At 40.7% G+C, this 21,887-nt stretch overlaps 1 protein-coding gene and 1 pseudogene across 5 annotated transcripts in view; one reads left to right on the plus strand and one right to left on the minus strand.

Annotated features, from left to right (window-relative positions):
- Positions 1–21,887, plus strand: part of REEP1 (receptor accessory protein 1) — a 125,592-nt gene that overhangs the window by 73,854 nt on the left and 29,851 nt on the right. For all 5 annotated transcript variants that reach the window (XM_088796057.1, XM_074332288.2, XM_074332290.2 and 2 more), the window contains exons 3-5: positions 8,372–8,448; positions 14,967–15,087; positions 18,238–18,351. In XM_088796057.1, coding sequence (XP_088652183.1) covers positions 8,372–8,448; positions 14,967–15,087; positions 18,238–18,351 — 312 coding nt within the window. The remainder of the gene's footprint in view (positions 1–8,371; positions 8,449–14,966; positions 15,088–18,237; positions 18,352–21,887) is intronic.
- Positions 5,435–6,083, minus strand: LOC109456766 (GTP-binding nuclear protein Ran-like; annotated as a pseudogene).

A 21,887-nucleotide genomic window follows, 5' to 3' on the forward strand; every position in this document is an offset into this window, starting at 1 on the left:
AGGGAATCCAGGACAGTTGTGATGTTGGGGAAGATTTTCAGGAAGTGATAGTTTCACATCCAGCTGAAAAGTCAAGTAAGTCAAGTGAAAAAACTGAAAAAGAGTCCCTCACACTTCCTTGAAGTATGTTATAAAACAGAAACCCCACTGAGCAGTATTGATATAATGGATACAGTGCACTGAGTAGATGAAGGATGATGAAGTAGACACTACAACTATAGGTGACTCACTGGAGAAGTTTGTAGCTAAGGGTTGTGTCAAGGAAAGAGGTTTTTTATTTATTTATTTGTTTTTACTATTGTTGTCATTGTCCTTTGTTTTTAATTGAAGATACTAGAGCATGGTTTGAATACTGAAAAGAAAGAGCTTGTAGAGAGAGAATTCAGGCTCCTTAGCTGAGTATCACTGTTGGGAATTCCTGGATCCTGGGCCTTAGCATGCCATGGACTTTACAGCTGGACACGACCTTGTTACCCCCTGCTAAGGTGCCTGTTCTTCTTTTGCTGATAACCTTGGTGGCATGTGGTGTCTCAGACAGCAGTTATTTTTAATGGACTAAACGAACCTGGTTCCCAGGGGACAGTCTTGGTTTTTTTTTAATAAAGAGGGCTTCTAGGTACAGTTGACCCTTGAACAACATGGGTTTGAACTGTGCAGGTCCACTTATACACAGGTTTTTTTCAGCTGACTCAGCAGTTCAAACCCGTGTTGTTCAAGGATCGATTTCATGGTTAGGAATAGCAGTTGCAGAGGACTGTAGTTGTATGTACATTTTCAACTGTGCGGGAGGTCAGCTGCACTAACACCTTTGTTATTCAAGGGTCAACGGTAATTTATTGAGCAACATGTTTCAGAGTCACAAAGACAAAAGGCAATTACCAGAAGTGCCTTCATTTTTTTAAAGATATTTTTGCTGGGTATAGAATTCTAGATTGAGATGTTTTTCTTTCAGCACTTTAATGATCTTATTCCATTTTCGTCTGATATTCATTGTTTCTGATGAAAAGTCAACTGTGATTCTTATTGTTGTTCCCCAGTAGGTAATGTGTCTTTTCCCCCCTCTGTCTTAAGATTTTCTATTTCTTTTTCAGCAATTTTTCTATGATGTGCCTAGGTTTGGTTTTCTGTATATTTATATTGTTTGGGGTTCTCTGAGCTCCCTAATTCTGTGGATTTGCTATTTTTTATCTAATTTTGGAAATTGTCATTTATATTTCTTTAAATAACTTTTTGCCCCACGCTCTTTTTCCTCTCCTGGAATTCTTATTCTATGTATGTTAGACTGTTCGATGCTATTCCACAGACACTGAGCCTCTATTTTTTTTTCAATATAGACTTCAGTATGGTTGACTATTATTACCTTGTCTTCAAATTTACAGATCTTTATCTTTTATTATGTGCAATCTACTGTTGATTCCATTCAATAATTCTTAAAAATTCAGATACTGTGTTTTTCAGTTCTGAGGTATCATTTGGTTCTTTTTAAAGAGTTTCCGTCTTTCTCTTTAAACCGTCCATCTCTTCAGTCATTATATTCACTTTTTCCTGTAGCTTCTTTAACATATTTTATACTCTTTTAATGAAAAGTAATACTAAACCCCACCTCTTCCTCCTAGGATTGTTAAGTGGTGAGAAAAGAAAAAATTAGATTTCGTAGCAAAAGGTTTATTAGTAAGTTGCTGTATATCTGTTATCTGTATGTCTTCTTTGATGAGATAGGTATCTATTCAGATCGTTTGTCCGTTTCATAATTGGGTTATTTTTTATTGTTGAGTTTAGAGAGTTCTTTGTATATTTTCGATGCAAATATATACATATATAATTTTCTCCCACTCTGTGGCTTGTCTTTTAATTTTTTTTAAGTGTGTCTTTTGCAGAGCAGACGTTTTTAATTTTAATGAAATGCAACTTACCAATTTATTTCTTCCATGGATTGTATGTTGCTGTTATAGTAAAAAAGTCATTGCCAAGCCCAAGGTCATCTATATTTTCTCCTATGTTATCTTTTAGAAGTGTTATAATTCTGCATCTTGCATTTAGGCCTACGATCCATTTTGAGTTAACTTTTGTGAAAGATGTTAGACCAGTGCCTAGATTCATTTATTCACTCATTTACTTATTTGGTGGTTGATTGATTTCACATAATGTCTAGTTGTTACATCACCATTTGTTGAAAAGACTATTTTTTCTTCATTGAATTGCCTTTACTCCTTGTCAAAGATCAGTAGACTATATATATGGGGTATATTTCTGAGCTCTTTATTCTATTTGTCTATTCTAAGGATAGATCTATTTATCTATTCTTTCAGCAATAACACTTGTCTTGACTATTTTAGCCTTCTAGTAAGTCTTGAAGATAGGTAGTGTCAGACCTATAACTTTGTTCTTCTTCATCATTATGTTGGCTACCTTTGGTCTTGCGTCTTTCCATTTGAACTTTAGAATCAGTTTATTGATATCCACAAAAGAATTTGCTGGCATTTTGATTTGGATTCCATTGAATCTATAGATCAAGCTGGGAAGAGCTGACTTCTTGACAGTATTGAGTCTTCCTATCCATGAACATGAAATATCTCTCCATTTATATAGATATTTGATTTCTTTCATCAGAATTTTATAGTTTTCCTTATATAGATTTTTACCTATTAGATATATGTATATATATTTTATTATTAGATATATTCCTGAGTAATTCATTTGGGGGGTACTAATGTAAATGGTGGTGTTTTTTAATTTAAAGTTCCAGTTTTCATTTTTGGTATATAGGAAAGCAACTGACTTTTGTATATTAACCTTGTATCCTGCAACCTTGCCACCATTGCTTATTAGTTCCAGAAATTTGAGGTCAATTTTTTTTTTTACATAGACAGTCATACCATCTGCAAACAGACAGTTGTATTTGTTTCTTCTCATTCCGTATACCTGTTATTTCATTTCTTACGTTTTTGCATTAGCTAGGACTTCCAGTATGGTATTGGATAGGAGTGATAAGAAGAGACATCTTTGCATTGTTCCTGATCTTAGGGGGAAACCATCTAGTTTCTCACCATTAAATATATTAACTGTAGGGTTTATGTAGATGTTCTTTATCAAGTTTTCCCCCTTTCCTACTTTGCTGAGAGTTCTATCATAAATGGTGTTGGCTTTGTTAATTATTGACTCAATTTCTTTAATAGATATGGGCCCTTTCCATATTTTTAATTGGGTTATTTGTCTTTTTATTGTTGAGTTGTAAGAGTTCTTTATATATTTGGATACAAGTACCTTATCAGATATTGATTTGCAAATATTTGCTCCCTTTTTGTGTGTTGTCTTTCACATTCTTTTTTTCCCAAGCAATGTACAAAAATTATATTTTTTTACAGCAACATTTTCTTTTAATGATTTGTAAATTATCTCCCACCCCATATTAAACAAGCAGCTTCCAAAATTTAACTGTTACATTTAAGATTCAGAATATCTGTCATACTTGCATTCTACATACAGTTACAAACAACACATATCCCTTATATTAAATTACATGAATGAAAAGTTTCATCCTGATTATGGGAACTTTTCACATCTCAAACTGTTAAAATCTGGTTCTGAATTGAATATAGCATAGCATTTGCAGCAGTTCAAATGTGAGTGACTCTACTGATACAAGTTTATTCAATCTTAATAAATTGAAATTTATTGAGTTCTACCCTTTGTATCTTTTTTCCCATATATTTAAGTGATCCTTTCCTACCTTCTTTTTAGGTAAAAAATAATAATAATAATAATAATAATAATAATAATAATAATAATTTAAGGAAAATTGGACATCTAAAGTACTGCAGTACTTATTTGAGCAAAATCGCTCTTATTTTTAAGACTTCTAATTGCTACATATAGTGTCATTGGGATCAAGGCAAGACAGACCCAATTCATTTTTAAATGTGGAAACCGTTCAAAAGATAAATGGTTAACCTAATAAAAGTTTTTCAGTCTGTTTCAGATTATTAAGAAGCATTCTAAGATCTACTTTTCTTTGGTAATATTTCTGGTTATTTTGTCTATGTCCTTACACTGCCCACAAAAATTATTCAGAAAAAAAATATCATTAAAGCTGTGGTGCATCTAAATTAAATCCTTAATTTTTGGTATCTTTAAAGCTTGGGGGGTGGCCGAGTGGCTCAGGTGGTTGGAGCGCTGTGCTCCTAACACCGAGGTCGCCGGTTCAACTCCGCGTGGCCGGCAGCCAGTGTGAGTCGCGGTGAGCTGCCCTGAGCTGCCCTGAGCTGCTGTGAGCTGCTATGTACTGCTGTGAACGGCAGGCCGGTGGCTGTGAACTGCTGTGAGTGACAGGCCAGTGGCTGGTGTCCCACTGGCACAACCAAGCAGAGTGCAATACTCATAACATCAACATGGGCTGCATACTCCACAACTAGTATGAGAACAAAGGCTCCAACTGGAGTCGGAAGAGGGTTAGGGGGAGGGGGGAAGGGGGAAAAAAAGCTTGGGAGTGCTTGAAAGCAGCAGGTAATATGGAACATCTTCCTAGAATATCAGCTTTACATTAAATATGTAACATTAAAACAAAAAGCAAATAAATGCATAATTTATATTCATTTTTAACAGATGAGACTTCCCTCAAGCTTCTGCTATCGTTTATATGGTTTCATCCATTCAACTTTGAAAAGTTCTGTATTAGCACATGTTACTTGTGCCATAAAATAAAAGCAACTATAATTCTTAAAATATGTATTTGAAATGTCTAAAGCACAAACCATTTTTATTCTGACAGGTCGCATAAACCTTGAACAAGCTCTTCCCCTTGGTTGGTACCACCTAGCCAAAAGGCAGGTGGAGTAGATGTTATTTTAGCCTAACTGCATTGATACTATTTATAGCTCTTAACAACTTACTAAATAAAATACTGTTGACCTCTGTCATCTCACCTGTGTGAAATGATTCAAATGTACAAAAAATAAAGACACAAGAAGAATTTAACCTAATAAACCTAATAGTAAAGGTAATCTAAATAGTATCAGCACAATTTTTCTTACTAATGGTTTTAAAATGGTATTAAACAAGGGATGAATTCACTTGTTTAGATATTTGAAACACAACTTTATTCTAATTCTAAACAAAAAGGAATGGGAATGATGGTAACAAACAAGATTTCACCACTGAATATTGCGATGCGACTATAGCAGTTTTATATTTGAAACTCAATGAGGAAAGAGTTGTGTTCCAAAACTGCTAAATGTGCAGCTTCAAAAAATGAAGGTTGTTTTTTTTTAACTGCCACATTTCACTCCAAAGCCCTTTCATCTTCTTCAGTATCCTAAAGATTAAGCACATGTCTGCTTAGCTATATAATAAAGTGACAAACACGCTGCACCACTGACATCACTGGACAGTTGCCTATAAAAGTAGACTTCTGACGCTGGGCTCCAGCTTCACTTTCTCACAGGTCATCCTCATTTGGGAGAGCAATTGTCTGAGCAACCTCTAGGTCATGCTCATACTGTGCTGCGAAAGCTGCATCCATGACAAGCTGTGAGGCGAGAGCAGGCATGGCAACAAACTCTACGTTAGGGTCACCAATGAGTTTTCTAGCAAGCCAGAGGAAGGACTTTTCAAAGTTGTAGTTAGTTTTGGCATAGTACTGAAGGTTCATAGTACTGAAGAGTCTTCTTTCAGTGGAAGACAATTGATTTTGCCTTAACTTTCTTTCCTTACTATCTATCCGCTTTGTTGCCATGCAACATGATGGGGGTGTTTTCACATACTCGTATCAGATCTCTATGCCAGTTAGGCACATTCTTGTAAGTAATTCTTGAAGTTACATCAAACATAATGGCACACTGGGTTTGGATGTAATAGCCATCTCTCAGCCCACCAAATTTCTCCTGACCAATTGTATCCCACACATTGAACTTAACAGGTCCTCTGTTGGTATAAAACACAAGGGTTTGGACCTCAGCACCCTAGGTAGCTACATACTTCTTAAACTTACCAGTCAGATGATGTTTCACAGGTGTAGTTTTTCCAGTCCCACCATCACCAACCAATACAAGTTGGAACTGAACTTGGGGTTCTCCTAAGGCAGCCATCATGATGTTACTTCCAGATGTGTCTCTGGGCCTGTCTGACTGAGAGCTGGAAAGATGGTGGAAGCCATCTTTTCACATTCTTGATGGTGTCTTTTGAAGTACAAAAGTTTTAAATTTTGACAAAGTCTAATTTATCTTTTTTGTTCTGTTGCTTGTTCTTTTGGTGTCATATCTAAGAAACTATTGCTTAATCCAAGGTCACAAAAAGTCACTTCTATATTTTCTTGTAAGAGTTCTTACATTTAGGTTTCTGATTTATTTTGAGTAAATTTTTGTTTAGGGTGTAAGTATAAGCCCAACTTTATTCTTTCACATGGATATCCGGTTGTCTCAACACAGATTATACTTCTCGAAGTCCTTGTGTGCTGATTTTACCATCTAGGTCATCTATGGGTCTACTTCTATTAACCAGTTTTTCTCTTGACCATGGATTATATTTTCTTGTTCCTTCATTTGTGTGCTTTTTTATTGGTTACTGGAATTTATGTGTTATACATCATAGAAACTCTGGATTTTTGTTATCTTCTTGTAAAGAATGTTAAGCTTTGTTCCAGCAGGTTGTTAAATTCTGCAGATCATCTTGACCTTGTGGGAGGTAGATTTTACATTTTGTTAGGGCAGGAATATTTCTGTTTTGTCCTAAGTCCTAGAACTAACCTCTTAGTCCTGAGATATGATTTTTATTCCTAAGGCGTGGACATTAGATGTTTCAGTGGAAATTTCCAAATGTTTACCAAGCTCCTCTAACTTGACAGGACTTGAACTCCAAACTCTGTTATTTTCTATTGTGGGAAGAAACTGAATCTCTGTTCAACTCTTTCAGCTTTCCAGCCTTTTTTTTTTTTTTTTTTTTTTCTCAGCCACCTTAGAGTATTATCTGATTCTTTGCAATTCAGGAGTCAGCCAAGTATTTGAAGGGAATTTATATATGGATTTTGAGGCCTGCCCCCTTAATGACTTCCATCTTTCTGGGATTTTCCCCTCTCAATTTACAGCATCTCTCCAGTAGTCTCAAACTCCATTCTCTAATTCCTCAGGAAAATAAGTCTGTGAGTTTCTTCTTGAGTTCTGTCTAACCCATGATTTGCAGGCTGGGGAGCGTCCCAGCCGCATCAACATGGATCTATCGTGGTGTGGTTCGATTATTTCAAGAGTTGAATCTCTTTCATTTTCTGCCAGCTTTTGATAGCTTTCTAGTGCCTTCAAACTGGTTTTTTTTTTCCATATTTTATTCAGGATTTATTATTATTATTAGGCGGGTTAGTCCAATATAAACTCCCATGTTTCCCCAAAAATAAGACCTATCCCCAAAATAAGCCCCAGTTAAGATCGTCAGCCAGACAGATGCATTTAGTATGTTATGACGATGTTCCAGAAGAAGATAACATGATTGTATTTGAATAAATGCAGATTGTTGTACATGAAAAAATAAGACATTCCCCTGAAAATATGCCCTAATGCATCTTTTGGAGCAAAAATTAATATAAGACATGGTCTTATTTTTGGGGAAAGATCCGGTCTTATTTTCAGAGAAACATGGTACTCATCCATTATCAGAAGCCAGAAGGAGAAGACTAAGGAATTTGGACTTTATTTTGCAGGCTGGAAGATTTTAAATCAAAGAGTACTCTGATGAGTTCATGCTTTTGGAAGATTAGTATGGGGATGGTTTGTAGGATGGGTTGGTGAGGGGAAAGCCAAGAGACAAGAGAAGCAGTTAGGAGACTCTTGCAGCAGTTCAGGAGAGAGGGGACCAAGGCCTCAACTGGAGGGAAGAGGCAGTGGAAATGGAAATGGATGGTCATGTAGGAGAGATTTTCTTTAAAAGATCTAGTTTCTGCAAGAGACTGTGGGGCTTTCCCATATGAAAGGATTCTTAGCTGGCCAGTGAGGATTACCACCATTCCATCCCAGATAGTCTGGTCTTGTTAAAGTTCATTACAGGGTGTGTCTTTGTGAAGACCTGGAAAGCTTACTCAGCTGCTATTAGTCTTGGAAAAGTGACCTAACTGAATCCTTAGTCGCTCCTGGTCTGCAGGTCTCTCTGGCTCACATGAAGGCTATTGAAGATCATCCAGGGTCTACTTTGACCTTGAACATGGGTCAGTTGTGAAAACAACCTGTTTGCCTCCAGCCCCAAAGTTTGGAACTAGAGTGGAATTAAACATTAGGATAGGGTGAATGGATTAAAAATATAGGATACATCGCCTGGGCCTTTTCTTCTTGATGTCGGGCAACCATTTATCCTTGACCTTCTCTACTAGCTTTGTTGCTTTTTTGTTCAACAGGTCAAATGGATGATGTACTGGATTATATTTGCACTTTTCACCACAGCAGAGACATTTACCGACATCTTTCTTTGTTGGTAAGTACTCCAAGAATTGGGACTTTTCAAGGGAAGATGTTGCCTAGTGTCAGGGGAGAAGTGGGAAAGGTTTAACAGCAGTCTCAAACTTTAATTCAGAACAGAGAAGCAGGGGCAAGGATGTTAACTGGAATATTTTTAGTAAATTAGTCTATAAAGTTGTTCTTCAAGTAAATATTTATGGAATGACCTTATAAAAGCAGGTTTTGTTCTTATGATATAATGATATAGTGGTGGACAAGAGAAACACAATTCCTCATTTAATGGAGTTGATAAAGAAATATTCATGTTAAAAGAAAAAGTACACAAAAGTGTGCAATAAAACTTGAGTTTCCCTTACACTATTCTCTCTCACCATAACTACTATTTACAGTTGTATATACTGTAGTTTAAAAACAAATTGTGTGTGTATACATATCAACATAAATATATCTATTTTTAATGGCCATATAGAATTTCGTGGTATAAATGGACCGTAATTTATTTAATCAATCCCCTTTTGATGGATAATGTTTTTAATAAACAGTGAAGCTGTTACAGCAATGGAGTAAGTAAAAAGCATCAGCTAGTTTTATGTATTGATACATGTGTCTTCTTAGGTGCAAGAGGCTATGAATAATATATAGTATCCTGTTTGTTTAAAGGGACTGAGTTGTCTGTGCACATGTGAATGTATACTAAAAGTAGTGTAGAAAATACCAATCAGTTAACCAAGGTTATTTCTACAACTTCAGATCATGGGGCTGGTTTCATATTTGCTATGAATGTTTTACCATGATCAAATATCATTAAAAAAAATATGTATACATATATACATATATATGTGTGTGTGTGTGTGTGTGTGTGTGTGTGTGTATATATATATATATATATATATATATATATTTCCATTTTGGAGAAAGAAGTCCTTACCCAGAAAGGATCAGTATGATCTTACCATCCAAGTTGTCCTAGGCCAAAGACCAGACCTGAACACCACTTCTCTGAATCCTGTTTTGGGTCAATGGCTTTAATGACCTTACTATGTAGTTTTCCCCACGCTTTCTTCTCCACTGGGAGAAACAGATGTCTCAGGCATTGTGGCCTCAGGCCATAGGGAAGGAATCTAGATTACTTCACTTAATATGCTTGTACCATCTGCATTGCCCTGCGCCCAGATAAACAACTGACTCAGGACAGGGCTGAGTCTCCAGGAGTGGAAAAGGAACTCTGCCGAGCCATCCTTTGTCTCTCCCAGGCCCCAGGGCTGGCACTAGGAGTCAGACCCCATTTTATACAGACCTATATGAGGAGGCCCCTGCCTGTCCCATGGAGACGAGGGTAATAGGCCTGGGCCAGTGAAAACTGTGTAGTAGATTTAATAGCATGGCCAGCTCGTGTCCTCCAGTTTTTCCTCTTAACAGTGTCTTCAGTCTGGTGCTGGGTGGCCTCCTGTCCCTTCTCATGAACATCAGGGGGAATAGTGTTAGTCTTATGAGCGTTTTCCTGGGAACATCGGCATTTCAGCCTTGTTGCTTTTGGCTGAAGGGAAATCCTCTCTGATGATGAGTGTGCCCCTCCCTGGTAGCTGGACTATGTCCTTGTCCCTGGCCCTGAAACTTTCGAGTTTCATACCTAATAAGTGCTCAACAACCATTTGTGGAGTGGATTTGATTGTGATTTTGGGAGGTGTATTCATTTTCTCTTACTGCTATAACAAATTGCCCCAAATTTAGCAACTTAAAACAATGGAAATTTATTATTTCACAGTTTCTGTGAGTCAGAAGTCTAGGTAGAATCAACTGAATCCTCTGCTCAGAACCTCACAAGGCCAAAGCCAGGGCGTGGACCGGCCTGGCTCTGGGAGAGACCCAGGCTCATTCGTGTTGTTGGCAGTTCCTTGTGGCTGTAAGACTGAGGCCCCCATTTCCTTGACATACACCACCCTCTTTATGTGCAAGCCAACAGTGGCATGGCAAATCCTTATGCTTTGAATGTCTGTCTTCTACTACCAGCCAGAGGAAGATCTCTGCTTTTGCTTTTAAGGGGTCATGTAATTAGGTTAGGTCTGCCCCAGTAATCCAATACAATCTCCCTATCTTAAAGTCTGCTGATAAATAATCTTAATTACAGCTGTAAAATCCCTTTCTCTATGTTAAGAGAACATATTTATGGGAGTAACACCAGGATGAGAAGATCATTGGGCCAAAATTCTGCCGACCACAGATGGGTGTATTTGGAGCATGTGCCAGGTTTGGTTAGAATCACCATCTCTTCCTGATACACATAGAGGCTTCCTCTAGTTCCTCTTAGCTGCAGCCATCCAGGCCGTTCCTGGGTGGGCAGTGAGAGCTCCTTGTCCCTCTCCGGGCACCCTGAGCGCCACTTCTTTAGGGAAGGGGTTCCTTGGGAACGTTCCCTGCCTGCTTCAGCCCACAGCCTGGTCACGCCCTCGGCTTGCTTTCTCTTTTTCTACCAACCTGCAGCATTACAAATCATAGTCTCCTTCTGGGCCCATCCTCCTCTTCCCTCCTCCCTCCTCCCTCCTGCGCTGGGAATGGGCACAGGACAGACCTACCAGACACACAGAAGCCTGTGTCTCTTCCAGGGACATGGACACCAGTTCAGCAGCTCTGTGCTCTAAAATCAGAAAGGAAAGCTTCTGTCCTAAAATGGACCTTCTGGCATCCTAGAAGCACCTTTAGCTTTTCTTCACTTCCGGGATTGAAGAGCGCCCCTCACGTTTACATTGTCCGTCACTCCTCCTCCATCCCCGTTTTCCTCTTCCCACCTCTCCCCTAGGGTGGTGACCTCTTCATAGTTAACTTTTTAAAAGCTTTCTATCTTGATGAAAAGGGCAATTGTATGTGGTCCTAGAAGAGGTAGGATGGTGGCTTGTTTCACAATTGGTGTCAATGATTTCGTTTGGTTTTTTAAAAATTATAAAATACTACATGCACATGACAAAATATAATGGAAACACACTAAAAAGTAATTCTCTCCTCTCCCAGTCTCCCTCCCCAGAGGTACCATTGTTAAAAGTTACATGTGCTTTCTTCCAGAAATTTTCTACATACATTAACTTCATGTATTTTTTACAATTTCATCATTTGCCCAACCCCTTTGGAGTGTGAAGGGGTTATATTGGAAGGGTGGGCAGACTACAGGTGCCCCAGGCAGCCCAGTCTTGTGTACACACCCTGGAAGCTGTGGAGGAAATGTGGTAGGTGCGTCTGGCCTTTTCTCCTCAAACACATCCTAGAGGTCAGGACCATTCAAGGGCGTTTCCTCACAGAATGAGCAGGGTCCTTCTCCACTTCTTGGGTGAATGAAGGCTGGGATGGTGGTAGGTTGGCTGGAAACAGACTTAGTTGGTGGTGATTTTGTTGGTAGAGCCAATAGACCCCAAGGCCTCTGGGAAACATAGGGTCTGAATAGCTCAACCTGGAGACATACACGTATGATACCTGGCAAGGTCCTGGTCCTAGTGTGATGGTCCCAGAGATAGTTTGAGATAATCCCCGGGTATCCTGTTAAGTGTGTATGTGTGTGGTGGGGGGAAGCAAGGTATAGGAGGGGAGTATAGAAAGTGACTGTGTGTGAATGGTTACGGGACTCATATACCCACGATTGTATTTCGTAGCCCTACTCTACTTCTGGAAGGATACTCAAGAAACTGGTGATAGTTTTGCTTTTGAGAAAGGGACTCCGGGTCTGGGATGGGAAGGAGACACTTTGCTGTATGTCTTTTGGACATTTAGAAGTTTTAAACTATATGCATGTGTTACCTATTTTTAAAATACATATATTTTACATAATAAACAAAAGAGTGCAGTGTTACAGATCCCCTTGGGATTATCTGTATATCTTGTGTTGATGTCTGAACTTGCCAGATTCATTTGCTTTCCCTTAGGGCTGGAAAATACTTGTTTTCAAGACAAAATTTCCTCTCTTAATAATCACTAGGGTGTTGAAATGTGGGGGAATCATACCTCTGTTCCTTCAGCATCTTGTCTGTTCTGTCAAGATTAAGCCATCTTGACATGAAAGTGTTCTCTAGTTGCTGAGGGAATATTCAGGAAGAGCCTGCCAGAGGCAGAAGGCAAGGGACCAGAGACCCCAGTGAGGAAGGAGTGGGTAAGCTGCTGATTTGGGGTCCGTGTGAGAGTTAAAGGGCTCTGCAATGACTTGCTACAAATTGCTCTTCATTTTCACCTCCCTCATCTGGGAGGAGGCCTGGAAGGAATTAATTTTTCTGATGCCTCAGACTAGCACAGGTGTCATTTTCCCTCAAAGCGTCAGGTTTCAAGGCACCCAGGATTTGTTTTAATCAGGTACGATAAGACACACAGCCATGGAAATGACTGTCATGAGGGAAGAAGTGTGTTGTACTCACAGATCCCTAGGAAGAGGCACCGCATGCCAGGCAGGGCCACACAGGCAGGCACTGAGGTCAATCACCAGGCAGAGGTAGGAAGTGCGGGGAAGAGCGGTATTGTGGTTTCCATGGAACAGGCAAGGCAGGTTGAGAATTGGCTAGTCTGAATAATTTCAGTGGGCTCTGGGGTGTGGGGGCTGTCCCTGGTTGTCTGGTATCCTATCCTGGCTGTGGGGACAGAGCCAGGAGTGCAGTTTCCAGGCTCTCAGCCTCACGTGGAAAGATGTTGGCTCAGGTAGTAAATGGCCATCAACTGTGATTGGATGGATGGCCATCAGCTGTGGCTACTTGGCCGTCAGCTGTAACCAGTGAGCCATTGGCCACTGATATAACTGCTGTGGCTACGCTAGCAGAAAATGGGGGCTAGCAAGAAGATGGTGGCTGGCAAGTGCGGATTGCAGTTAGGACAGCGGGTTGCGGATCGTGTGGCTCCTGCTTCCTGTGTCTCCAACCCAGCCGCCAGGGAGAATATAGTGGCATGACTCCTGTATCTATAGCTCCGTGGGTGTTCCTTTTTGGCCTCACCATATCCTGCATTCTTATGTGGGGAGTGGAGCCAGAGACCCCGCATGACTCCCCACACGACAAATGGCACAGTGAGCAGGGTCTGCCACACGACACTGGGTAATTAAAGCAGGTGGGTAGTGGGCCAGAGTGTGAGTGCCCAATAAAGAAGCTAGTTGGAGCGGTGTGGGCGCCAGATTGGTTAGTTTGCATATGAAAGCAGCACCTGCAGGTGAGTTCTCTACTATCTTTAGGAATTGGCTAACCCTGGGAAGGGCAGTTTTATCAGAGTCAGCAAGGCCCCAAGATGTCAAAGCATCGGAACTGAGGAAATAAAATGATATGGTTAATACACGTACACATTAAGGCAGCCAAATATGGTCGCACGGGTTATTCATAGCACAAGATATCTGGCCAAGGAGGAGAGTGGGGCTGAAATTCAGATGAAGCCCTGTTTGTAATCCATGTGCTAGAAGGACTGCCTCCGTGTTGAAGGGGCTGGCTTTTCCTGATGAGTGCCAAGTCAGCAAGAGTTAGCAGAGGCCCACTGTGGCACTTGTCTTGGTTGCTGTTCTCTATCACTTGTGATTATTTGCTTAAGCTCTGTTTGCCTGGCTGCACCATCAGTTCCAGTGGTGTCAGAATCTTGTCGGTGTTTCCCACTAGACCTGGAGCTCTAAGAGGGCAGGGATTAGGTCTTCTTTCCTCACCAGTGTCTCCTCAAGCTCAGCACAAGCTGCCACATATAGGTACTGGGTAAGTGCTTGTGGGGTGAATAAGTGAATGGTATTCAGGACTTCAAACTCCAGGATTGTATGTTACCTGTGCCCCGAACTCTTCTTTCTTTTGGCACCAAAAAGGTTTGCCTGCCGTTGACTTGAGTAGAGTATGTTGTATTCCTGACAAGATTCAGGTTCCTGTCCCTGCTTCTTTTGGGGCTGAGAAAACTGCCAAGAAGGGGAGGCTTCTTTTTTTTTTTTCCAATTTTTTTTATTGGGGAACAGTGTGTTTTTCCAGGACTCATCAGCTCCACATCAAGTCATTGTTTTCAATCTAGTTGTGGAGGGCACAGCTCATGTGGGAATCGAACCCGTGACCTTGGTGCTATGAGCACTGTGCTCTAACCACTGAGCCAACCATCCGCCCCGGCTTTTATTTTTCAATCGGGAGATTCTTTGTCTGCTCCGGCTGGTTGTACATCCTCCAGATGTTTTTGTGCCTCCTTGGCCACCAGTGAAGAGTGAATGACGTGGCGTGCAGGCTGGGGTTGGAGCACCAGCTCCCACCTAAATGAGTTTAGCCCAGCATGAAGCGCCAGCTGTTGGCAGGCATGGGTGTAGGATGATTGCTGGAAGGAACCTGGGTTCCTGGCTTGCTTTGGCAACAAAAGAAAACACAAACCAGCTTTCAAAAGAGGCTGGAGGTGTGTGCATGTGCATGTACGCGCACACCTTCATGCGTAGGGAAAGGAGGAATCCGTGGGACCTCGCATCCATGTGCAGGCAGGAGAGGTGTCTGTACGGGTTCGGCCCTTCACAGGCCCAGGGCAGTGTTGCCAAGAACCTAATGGCAATGTATATTTCTCATCTCTCTCCAGGTTTCCATTCTATTACGAACTAAAAATAGCATTTGTAGCCTGGCTGCTATCTCCTTACACAAAAGGCTCCAGCCTCCTGTACAGGAAGTTTGTACATCCCACGCTGTCTTCAAAAGAAAAGGTAATTTATGCTGCTCTGCCTGTCACTCCTTCCAGTGAGTGAAAATTTTGAAAAGTGATAAATAGAAAGGGCCGATTATTTTATTGTAGGAGACCCTTTGTTGGCTCTTACTTGTCCCCAACAAGTTGTTCCTTCTAATCTTTTTTTCAAGTCTATTTTTCTGACATATTTAGAAATAGTTGGGAAGTTCTCCAAAAGATATTATTTGTCATTATTTATTGTAAAACATTTCCATAAATTGAAACAAAAGACAGAAAAGATTCACTCAGAATTCACCTTCCCAAACTGAATTTCCTTCCTTTTATCATGCTCAGTCCCTGTCCTTTTGCAGATAGGATTTTTACATAGACTTAGTTTAAAAATACTTTAAAATTTTACCATAGATAGGAAAACTGAAGCATAGAGAGATTAAATGACTTGAACTTGTACCCAGATAGCTACTAACAAAGACTAGTATATAATAAATTTCTATTACAATGTTTGCTTTATTGTTCAATGGTAAAATGTATGCTACCAATAAAATACCTGTTATTTCGGTAATTATCAGTTGGTAAGTATTAATGAGAGTAGTCATAATAATTTGTTTGATGCTCTTTACCTTTTGTGATTGTTTTGCTTCAAAGTACTTTAAAAGCATCCTTAAAATGAAAATATAGATTTGTCTAGTGTCAAAGATGGAAAAAAATAAGACGGGGTAAACTGCAAGGAAGGATCAATAATAACTAAGAATTCAAGTGAAAATTACTATTTATATCTCCCGAAAAGAAATGCAATTCTAAACTACTTATGAGATAATGTCACTATTTATAAAATGATTTTTTTTTTAACATCTCCACTGAACCTAATTTGCCAAATTTGCTATCAATGGAGTGTTCCATTTTTTTAAAGATTTTGTATAGTAATGAATGCAAAGTAAGCATTAAAGTAAACATTACCTCGGTCTTACTAATTTGATGACTTCTTTTTTTTTTTTTATTAGTTTCAGGTGTACCAAATAATGTAATAGTTAGACATTTATACCCCTCACAAAGTGACAACTCCCCTCCCCCAACCTACTACCCCTCTGACATCAATCATATATAGCTCTTACAGTTCGACTGACTCTATTCTCTAAGCCATACTCCACATCCTGTGACTGTATATATAAATGTATAAAATTATAGTTGGCATTCATTATTATTCAGCTTCATCTTCAGGTCGTCAGGTGTACACTGCAGTGGTCAGGCACCTACACCATCCATGAAATGGTCTCCCCAGTAAGACAAGTTTCCATCAGATACCCTACAAAATCTTTATAACATTATTGATTATAGTCCCCAAACTGTCTTTCGTATCCATTGATAACTTCTTTTTTAATGCATATCACTCTATATAACCTTTCTTTAAAATAAAATTTTAAGTGCACAAAAAAACTCAAAAACTAAAAATAACAACAGAAAAACTTAACGTAGATACAATATTTGTATTCTGAAATTGTAAACATGTTTGCACATAATTCATTTTTGCTAGGTCTTCATAATGATCCATGAAACCACCATGCATGGAGTTTAGTTCTTTCTTTTAACTTATTACCTTAGAAGAAAATTCTCGAGAGTGGCATTATTGGTTCCAACTTGTATATTTCATTAATTATATGAGTTTCTAAACTGACTATGGGATAGGATCCTTTAACATAAAATAGGAGCACTATAGGCGGCTTTATACGTTTATGCATATTATATCTGAAAGCTGACTCCTTTGAACTTCTAGGGGAAGGCTTTGAGGAACGTGTCAATTGGAGGTGCAGGTTACTGTAGACATTCCTGAGAATCCCTTCAGGAACTAGGAAAGCACTTCTGTCTCAGAAAAGTAGATTTTGAGGAAAGCTGATCCCTCTCTTGACCTGGTTAACAAATCCCTATTCTTCCTACCTTCCTGTCCCCAAAGGCTGGGCTTACCCTGAAGCTGCCACTATAATTTCTATTGATGTGAAGGTGACTGACTCTTAAGAACTGCCAAGAATCACTTCCAGAGTCAGTCAGGGGTCACAATGAAAACTTCCTGTGGTGACTTCCTGGGGAAGCATAAACAAGGAATGAGCAGGGGGTGGACTGCCCCACCTGCATCCCTCAAAGCAAAGGACATGCACTAATGTGTGGAACTTCAAAGGAGACTGAGGTCAAATGTCATGGTCTTACTGAACTCTGAAATGAACTGTTCTGATTACAAAACAGCTGTTATATGTAACAAAACAATCCAAAACGAATGAAAAGAATAAGTCAGAGTTGATGCAAATTTGAACTAAACCAATATTTTACTTGGTTTAGTCCCTGAAGGAGACCTCAGTTCTCTTTCCCACTTGTCCTTTACCTTGTGGTATGATGCTGGATGACTTCTGATTTCTACTTTTATTTAATTCTCTGCAAAACAATATCCTTTATCAACAACAACAACACGTATCTCTGTCTGTGTCCTAATATGCGTGGGAGCATGGATATGCACATGGGGAGGTACTTGGATATAGTATTAAATAGCTATACAATAATAGAATTTTAGATCTGCAAGGGCCCAATTCCCTGGAAATAAGGAAGATGACAATGGTTCTCACTTAGTGTCAGATGTGTTACTGGAATGACCTCATATAATCAATCGTCACTGTGCTCCACGAGTTAGGTGCTATCATTGTCCTCATTTTTCAGAAGACAGAACTGTGTATAGAGGCTACGTGCTTGCCAGGGTCTGACAGCCAGTTAGTGGCAGGTCTGAGGTTAGACACTCAGTTCTTGGCATTCTCTATACCATAGGTTTCCTCAGTGTCTTAGAGAGTGACTGTGTGTAGAATGGCAGGATTGTCCACATGCAGGACCCCCGGGAGCCTCCCTGGAATGCAAGAGGACTTTAGGAACAATCCTAACGTAGTGCTTGAGCAAAACCTTCCTGGGTCAGTAAATTGCTGTTTCTTCAAAATTCCCCTTTCCACTCCCCTGTGCCTTCTGTGTCTTTCTTCTCTCCTCCTGTCAACATCCACCCACCCAAGGTGCCTATGACTTCAGCTCCTGCGAGAATCAGTGACTGGGCAAGGTGCCAAGCCCAGACCTCAGGAGAAGGGAGAAAGAACAGCAATCTATCTGAACCTCACAGCTCAGTGTGCCTCGGTTTTTCCTTTGACAGGAAATTGATGATTGCCTAGTCCAAGCAAAAGACCGAAGTTATGATGCCCTAGTGCACTTCGGGAAGCGAGGCTTGAACGTGGCGGCCACAGCGGCGGTGATGGCTGCTTCCAAGGTACTGTGCCCTGGCCATCATGGCTGCCTGAGCGTCCCTCCAGCCTTTCCTGCACATCTTTTGTGTGACCCACACAGGACAAGCAAAGGATGAATCAGTGGTTCCTCATCCTTTCTGGGGTCCCTTTGAAAATCTAATGGAAAAAGTGGTGAATCTTGCCCTCCAGAGAATTGCACGTATGTGTGCACCAATGCACGCATGCATGCGTGTGCATGGTGTGTGCAATATTGAGATGCTCTCAGAGCCCCTGAGACTCATCTGTGGGTCCTAGGTTAAGATCTTTTCAATTACTTGGAACTTAGGCCTAGGAGAAATAGAAGAGGGAAGGAGAGGGAGAAAGAACTCTGCAGCTTCTCAGGGTGCACTGGGAGAGCCACCTAAACTCAAAATGGATAGATGGAGAGACTACTGAGTAAGGGGGTGGACCTCACGCTCATATGGACCGGCCAACCTAGGGGAAGGAACCCGGGCTCCCAGAGTAAGTTGAGTGGCTCAGACATGGAGGATGATGATGTGTGTAGCAGCAGCAACTAGAGGTGGAGGAGGTTTGAAATAAACACTGGTCTTGTGGGATGTTGTGATGTAAGTCTCACTTCCTTCTTTTTTCCATCCAGCCCTGTTCACAGGTCCTCTGTTTTTCTTCCTACCTTCTTCCCACATCACATTCTCCTTGTCATTGTGTCAGTGTCTCATTATGTGCTCAGCCCTGAAAAATTACATTGGTAGATATTTACTCCCAGAGTAAATTCAGCAGATTGCCCTAGTGTTTCCTGGTGACAACCCCTTGCCCCAAATCCATGTGGAGTAGAGGTCTACAGTCAGCTGGGGGTAGAGGAGAGGCAGTTATGCTAATGTTTGGGAAACACAATAGTTGAGAGGTGAATTGTATTAGCAATGGGAAGCTGTAAATCCTGGGTGGTGATGTGGGGGTTTATAGGAAGGAGGGGTAGAATTGTTAAGGGGTTTGGAAGAGGGTGATTAATACAAATCTTTGTGCTCCATGGTCTGAGTGGATGGTGTGTGATGGAGGGTGCTGACAGACATCTGGATCAGGACTGAGCTGGATTTTCTGTGCCCTGAACCAGGAAGAAGCACATAAGGAGTCATTCTAGCAGAAAGATTTAGCACCCAGGGCTGAGTGTTTGAAACTCACCTTCCACCTGAAGTCAAGGAGTTCTTCAGACAGAGGCTGGAAGAGAGAGAAAGAGAACCAAAAGGGGATGATTCTTATTTCAGAGAAGGACCAGCTCCTTCTGTAACATGGAACCCCTTACAGCCATACATGTTGAGGCCTTGCCCACCTCGGTACAACAGCTGCTGGCAAGGTGATGGGTCCAGTGAGAATCTTTGGATGTATTAATATAAGAAACATCCAGACCTGTAGAGAATTTTTATGAGTTTATTTGAGCCAAACTGACGACAGTTGCCAGTTGGAAGCAAAATCTCAACGGATTGAGAAAATGCTCCGGAGAATGGCAGTTTTGCAGCTTATTTTATACGTTAGAATCAAAGTGGGAGGTGTAAGGAGGGTCACATGAAATCTACTGGTGGCAGATTAAGGGGGCAGAAGAAAGCAAAGCGGGGAAATCTCTGGGATTGGATAAAAAGTAAAATGAAGAGACACATACTTCTTTTATTAGGTTGGTGCAAAACTAATTGCCGTTTTTGTGATTATTTTTAACCTTTTAAACCACAATTACTTTTGCACCAACCTAATACAATGGTGGGCACAGGGTAATTAATAGTTAACATTTACAGCACATAGAGATGGTATGCAGGGAACAAGATAACAATGAGGGGTTCTGTGATCTCATGTTCTGGTATTGTGGTTATGCCCTGACATTTCAAAGGTATGTTATCTTAGCTGTAAAGAGACAGTAGACAGGCTCACTTAAGGTAAAGACTGACCTTTGTCAAGGAAGCTACAGGTCTAGGACATGACCCGCTTTTAGTTAGGAATTTTTATGTTCAGACCATCCTATGTGGTTACCTTCGGTCTCTGAGTCTGTAGGGTCTGCCATGCTGGCCTCCCCTGAGCTTGTCAGGTTTAGTATGTGGCCACTTTTTCATCCACAGAGGGGGATATTCCGCTTTGGTGTCACAAGGAGATGTATCAGGATTTACAAAGAGCAGTGAATTCCAAGATCCTTCTGTTTGAGATGCAACCATTTTATGCTTTTATTTTTAAGCTGAAAAAAAGAGAACTCAGAGTTGCTAAATTCTGAATTCATCAGGCCAACTTTACAACATAAAGCTACAGAAACCTTCCCTCAGTCCCTCTCTGTACCCCATCTCCTCTGCTTCTGAAGCTTGAAGGCAAATGGGCTACTGCTCTTTATTCAGCTCAGTCATAGAGCATAAATGTGGTATATTTATCGGGGTGGCTCAATATGGGTCACCCGGCCACTCGGCCCTTTGCATGTAAATTTATTCTGATGGTAATTTCGTAGGGTCATCCTTTTCCAGGTGTGCCTCGGGCTGGAGCCTCCCATCTCTTGACACCGTCTTGGCCACTCACTGCCAGCCCCTCTGACCACTGGGGGAATGGGGAAGCCCATGAGCCCAGGCCTCCAGTCAGGCAGATACAACTAAACCTGAAGGAAGCTCCAGAGAGTCTGAAACTTGCCCCAGGAAATAACTGCTCATTAGTTCTTACTCGTTGGACTAAAGCAGTGAGGGATGCCTGCTTACTGCTGAATTTGGTTTCAGATGAGGAGGTTTTCTGCCTTTTGGGGACTTTGCTTTTTCTCTCTAAGTATAAATATCTTGAGAGAGAAAACAAATCTTCTCTTCCAAAAATAATGCCCTCTATTTTTGAAACAGATGTGTACTTAAAAAAGAAAAAGAAGTAAAACTCAGTTCCAGTTTTGCTGAGAGATAAATCAGTGGTTTCCATAGCAACAGTGGACCCCTTCAGGTAGGGGTCAAAGGATGATGACTCAGTGGGTCCAAATCTCGCTTTTGTGCCCATACTACCTGGGACGCTTCGTTTTTCATTTTAAAATAGATCCTCAGAGGCGCTGAATCAGAATCTCAGGCAATTGGCCCATAAATCTCTCTTTTTAACAAGTTCCCCAGATGATTTTTAGACAGCCAGCTCTGTATGGGTCACTGCCTTGGGCCCCATCCAGAACCGTAAAAGAATGGGTGATTAGGGTTAAAACAGCTAACTTCTTTAACATTCCTGGGGTACAGCTTTAGCTCCTTAGAAGCATTAACCTTGAGAATGAGAAAGTTGAACCCATACAACCTTGCTGATTACCCCAGGGTCAAAGCAATTTTGTGAAAAATAAAAGAAAAACACCCTGCCAAGTCACTCAAAGCTCGGATGACCATATAATTTAATGTCCAAACCAGGACACATCTGAGAGTGAAAGTGGTGCTGTAATAATTATGCCGAGATAACAGGTATAACCTACGTCTGTCCCAAGCAAACTGGCTTTGATGGTCACCTTGCTTGTGGCTCCATTTTATATCTCTTGGACCCGGCCTTTGTCCTCCCGTAAAGCACCCTCAACTCACTAATCAGTTCTCAC

The sequence above is a fragment of the Rhinolophus sinicus genome, chromosome 2, assembly GCF_057876585.1.
Source record: "Rhinolophus sinicus isolate RSI-liver-muscle chromosome 2, RSI-T2T, whole genome shotgun sequence".
NCBI classification, from domain to species: Eukaryota; Metazoa; Chordata; class Mammalia; order Chiroptera; family Rhinolophidae; genus Rhinolophus; species Rhinolophus sinicus.